A 4,445-nucleotide genomic window follows, 5' to 3' on the forward strand; every position below is an offset into this window, starting at 1 on the left:
TTGTGGTTTACAACCGCAAATTGCCAAATTATACCCACCGGTGCAATTTCCAGTTAGCCGAGGGACTCCTATGATTTCTCCGTCAATTAGGTAAATATTATGATCATAATCGTAACTTAGATGACGTGTATATGTATAAGAAAAATATTAATATGTAAATAATATATACAGGTTATTTACATATTAATACGTTTCTCTTATATAAGAGAACAATTGTTGGCGCACAGATTAGAAAAACTATATATATCAGTATATATATATGTACACATATACAAGTATATATGTATAATTCAATATAATTATTAAATTATTATATAACTGTACAATAACAAATAATATATTGATCTATTTTGTACATTATCATGACTCAGATGGGATCATTTTGAAAATTGGATTGTACCGAGTCAAGGACAAGAGTTTATTGAATCCAAAGGAAGATATGTCAAAGTTTCGCTCGAGGACGAAGACTATGAATATATGAGCGGTCATGTAATCGATGGAAGAAATTTGTTACCCGCGACAGGTTATTTGGGACTAGTTTGGAAAACATTTGGCATGATGAAAGGATTGATGTACACAACAATACCGATAGTTTTTTGTGATGTAAAATTTATTCGTGCTACCCATTTGTCGAAAAATGATGATGTAGAACTATATATTTCAATACAGACAGGTATTATACAAGAAAAGTGGTTTTAATTATAATCGATATTTTCTTTAAAATTTCACAACAGCAGATTGGTAAGTATGCATTTTAGGTGACACTTCACCAACTTCTATGTGTCTTAAATATGTTGTAGGGGAGAGTTCAGCTGAATGATTCCTTGTAAAAATTAAATTGGAGATGGCACTGGTTTGAGAAGATATAGTAAAGTAAAGGTCTATAATATGTAGAAGATAACATGGACGTAAGAGATATACTACGAATAGTAAAATTTGTGTACGTCGTACTAAAATAACGTAAACAAATGCAGAAAGTTACAGATATTACATAAACGGTCGACGTAATTTTCGAAGTTTGGTAACAGCGTTCAATATGCAACTATAAAAGCTTCTAAGTCTTGTAAATTCGAAAATCAAAAGTTTAACATTGGTTTATATTATTCTACGCGTAGCAAGAGCATGATTACCAGGTCTCCAGATTTCTACTGGAGTCTCCAGTTTTCGCGACCAATCTTCAATTCTTTATCTGACGAAAAGAATCTCCAGTTTTTCATTCACATGGGATATTCATTAATTCCACTATCTAGTGATTGTGATTGTGTTAACACTATATGTAGGTTATTTTCCTTGGAACCCTCTTTATAGAAACAATCGACCGCCTCTAGGTAAATTATGAAATCTCCAGTACACGGATTTTCGGGCTTCAGCCGAGTGCAAAGTTCAAAAACTAGCAACCGTCAACAGGAGTCACCCCTCACCAACTAATTGGTTATGTTAGATTTTTTTTTTCAGTAGTTGAGCCACTCCATAGGATGAGGGAGGAGGCGGAACGTATTGTATTTATACATACACATTAATGCGAAGACGCGAAGCGAGGGTCATCCATCCTTCATACAAGATTTCATACACAGAAAATGACGAAGTTTTGAAAAAGACGTTTACATAAATATATCTCAAAAGTTATGAAAACCACTGATTAATTTATAAAGAAAAGTTGATCAATACCTTCACCTCTATATCCAGTTTAAAGTTATCGAAGAGGTGTCTCCTAATATAAAGGTTTACCAACGTTAATTTATTATATATCCTAAACCAATGCCGTCGCCCACGTAATTCTTCCGGGTAGTCACACAGAATACTCTCCTCTACAATATATCTAGAGGATATTGAAAACGGTGAAGTGTCATCTGAAATGCATATTCACTCAGCAGATCCATTGTACCTGACATTATTGTATAAATATATATTATAGTACAATTATTTACAACAAAAATGAAACAAAATGTCGGAATCCGACGGATTAGAGATTGCTGATTTCGATTAATGTAGCACAATGACAAAAACGCATTGTAGTCAAATATATATAATATTACAGATGGAAAGTTTGAAATAACCGAAGGAGATAGCGTCGTTGTCACGGGTACAGTGTACGAAACATTGAATCCAGAACAGGAAATGATTGCGATAAATCCATTATCAGGGGACAGTGATGAAGATGAAGTCATGACATTAAGAGATATATATAAGGAGTTGAAATTACGAGGATATCAGTATAAAGGCTTATTCCGTGGACTAAAAAGTGCCTCGATTTCGGGAACCCAAGGTCATATCGCATGGAAAAATAATTGGGAAACATTTATGGATGCAATGTTACAGATGCTAATTATCGGATATGATACAAGGGATTTGTGTGTTCCAACGGGTATTCAAAAATTAGTAATCAACCCAGTGCTTCACGCTTCGAAGCTGCGAAGTAACAAAGATAATTCAGAAGTTACAACAAATATGGATAAATGTAATTGATCCTCCTTTACTAAATTCTTCGTTCAGTTAATAATGTTGTTTAAAAGACATGCAAACATGATATAAAGCGTATCATTTTACTTGTCGCATTACAGTATTACAGGTACGAATATGCAAAGAGACTGACACGATAAAAGCTGGCGGAGTACAGATTCGAGGCCTTAAAGCTACTCAGATCTCTCGACGGAAATCAGCACAAGATGCTGTTATCGAGGAAAATACGTTTGTAGCACATTGTGATCGCGCTAAGATTCCTTTGAAGGAAGCAATTCGAATATCAGCTCAACTCGTACTGGAAGATCATCAAATTATTAAAGTGCAAGTCGCTGAACTAGTGGAAGAAGTCGATGATGTTGAATTAGAGTGTCTTTCATCTTCGTTGCTTTTAGAGGCATTTGGTGATATACCACTTATACAAGTGAATATCGCACTATTAACGTCATCAAATCGTTTCAAGCAAGAAGATTTACCACAAAATTTTGCAATCAAAGATCTTAAAAAACCAGCTTTGGATGAAAAAGCTTTAATTGTTGCTGGATTCAACCTATTGACCAAACAACACGAATTGTTAGAGAGACTGTTACCATTTTTGAGAGACAGTGGTTACGTGCTGACGCGTGAGAAATGCGACATAACTGATTGTCAAAAATATATACAGCAATACGAATTAAACCTTATTCTCGAAAAACGCACTGATACAGAACTAATTTTGCTTCTGAAAAAAAAAGTATTCATAAGAGATAGAATAGTTGTTCACATAAGTAACGATAATTTTAATTGGCTGGAGAATCTAAAGACGCTCGTGAGCGACGAGAACAAACTTAATAGAAACAATAGAATTATAATTGTTGGAGAGAAAAATTTTGAGTGCGGTTTATTGGGTTTTCTTAATTGCTTGAAAAAAGAGCCAGGTGGAGAACTCGTTAGGGGTGTGTTCGTTCAAGATGAAGATGCCCCTAAATTCTCTCTTCAAGACCCTTTCTATCTAGAGCAACTACAAAAAGACATGACCATTAATGTCTTGCGATCTAAAAAAAATTGGGGATCGTACAGACACATAAAATTGCCACCAGTGGAAGTGCAACCTGTACGAACAGCTCATGTCTGCCAAACGGTAAATACAAACTTTAACAAAATATATCGGATAGTATAATATTACTATAATATTATGTACTTAGTGTTTAAATACATGATTCTGTTTTTTGGACGATCAATTATTATCACGAAAATTATTTTTTAAATTCTTTCTTATATTTATTAATATCACAATACAAATTTTGTTTCTTCATAGGTTCGTGGTGATTTAAATACATTTTGTTGGATAGAGAATAATATATTAGGCATGTCTCGATGTGAAGACTTGGTGCACGTGATTTACTCATCCCTGAATTTTAAAGACGTAATGCTCGCCACTGGTAAATTAACAATGCAAGAGACTATTTCACAAGGACGTTTATTTCAGTATCTTCCACTAGGAATGGAGTATGTGGGTTTCGATGCTTACGGACAACGTGTAATGGGAATCCGTGATACTGAGTAAGTAATCTAAGAAATTAATATGCTGTTATGTCACAGAGTGGGCAGTAAATAAAGGTTACTTTTTTAGTTGCATAGCAAACGTTGTTGAAAAGGATGAATGTCTTTTTTGGAAAGTACCCGATGAGTGGACATTCGAAGAAGCAGTAACGGTCCCATGCGTTTACACCACAATTTATTTCGCCTTATACTATTACGGAAAAATGAAAAAAGGTGATAAAGTACTTATACATTCTGGTACTGGAGGCATTGGACAAGCAGCTATTCATGTCGCTCTTAAAGAGGGATGTGACGTGTTTACTACCGTCGGCACAAGTGACAAACGAAACTTTATTAAGAAAATATTTCCGATCATTCCGGATGAACATATTGGAAATTCACGAGATACAAGTTTTGAACAAATGATTATGCGACAAACGAAAGGTCGCGGCGTCGATATCGTG

At 34.6% G+C, this 4,445-nt stretch overlaps 1 protein-coding gene across 1 annotated transcript; it reads left to right on the forward strand.

Annotated features, from left to right (window-relative positions):
- Positions 1 to 7: 7 nt before the first annotated feature.
- LOC108782961 (fatty acid synthase-like) lies at positions 8 to 4,442 on the forward strand (the record flags this gene model as incomplete). The annotated part of the gene is made up of 6 exons (XM_018551365.1): positions 8 to 90; positions 372 to 673; positions 2,039 to 2,458; positions 2,562 to 3,580; positions 3,758 to 4,002; positions 4,073 to 4,442. Coding segments are annotated over 6 exons (2,439 nt in total), but the record flags the coding sequence as incomplete, so codon positions are not given.
- Between the last annotated feature and the right edge of the window lie 3 nt (positions 4,443 to 4,445).

The sequence above is a fragment of the Cyphomyrmex costatus genome, unplaced genomic scaffold (genome assembly GCF_001594065.2).
Source record: "Cyphomyrmex costatus isolate MS0001 unplaced genomic scaffold, Ccosl1.0 C2372859, whole genome shotgun sequence".
Lineage (NCBI taxonomy): Eukaryota > Metazoa > Arthropoda > Insecta > Hymenoptera > Formicidae > Cyphomyrmex > Cyphomyrmex costatus.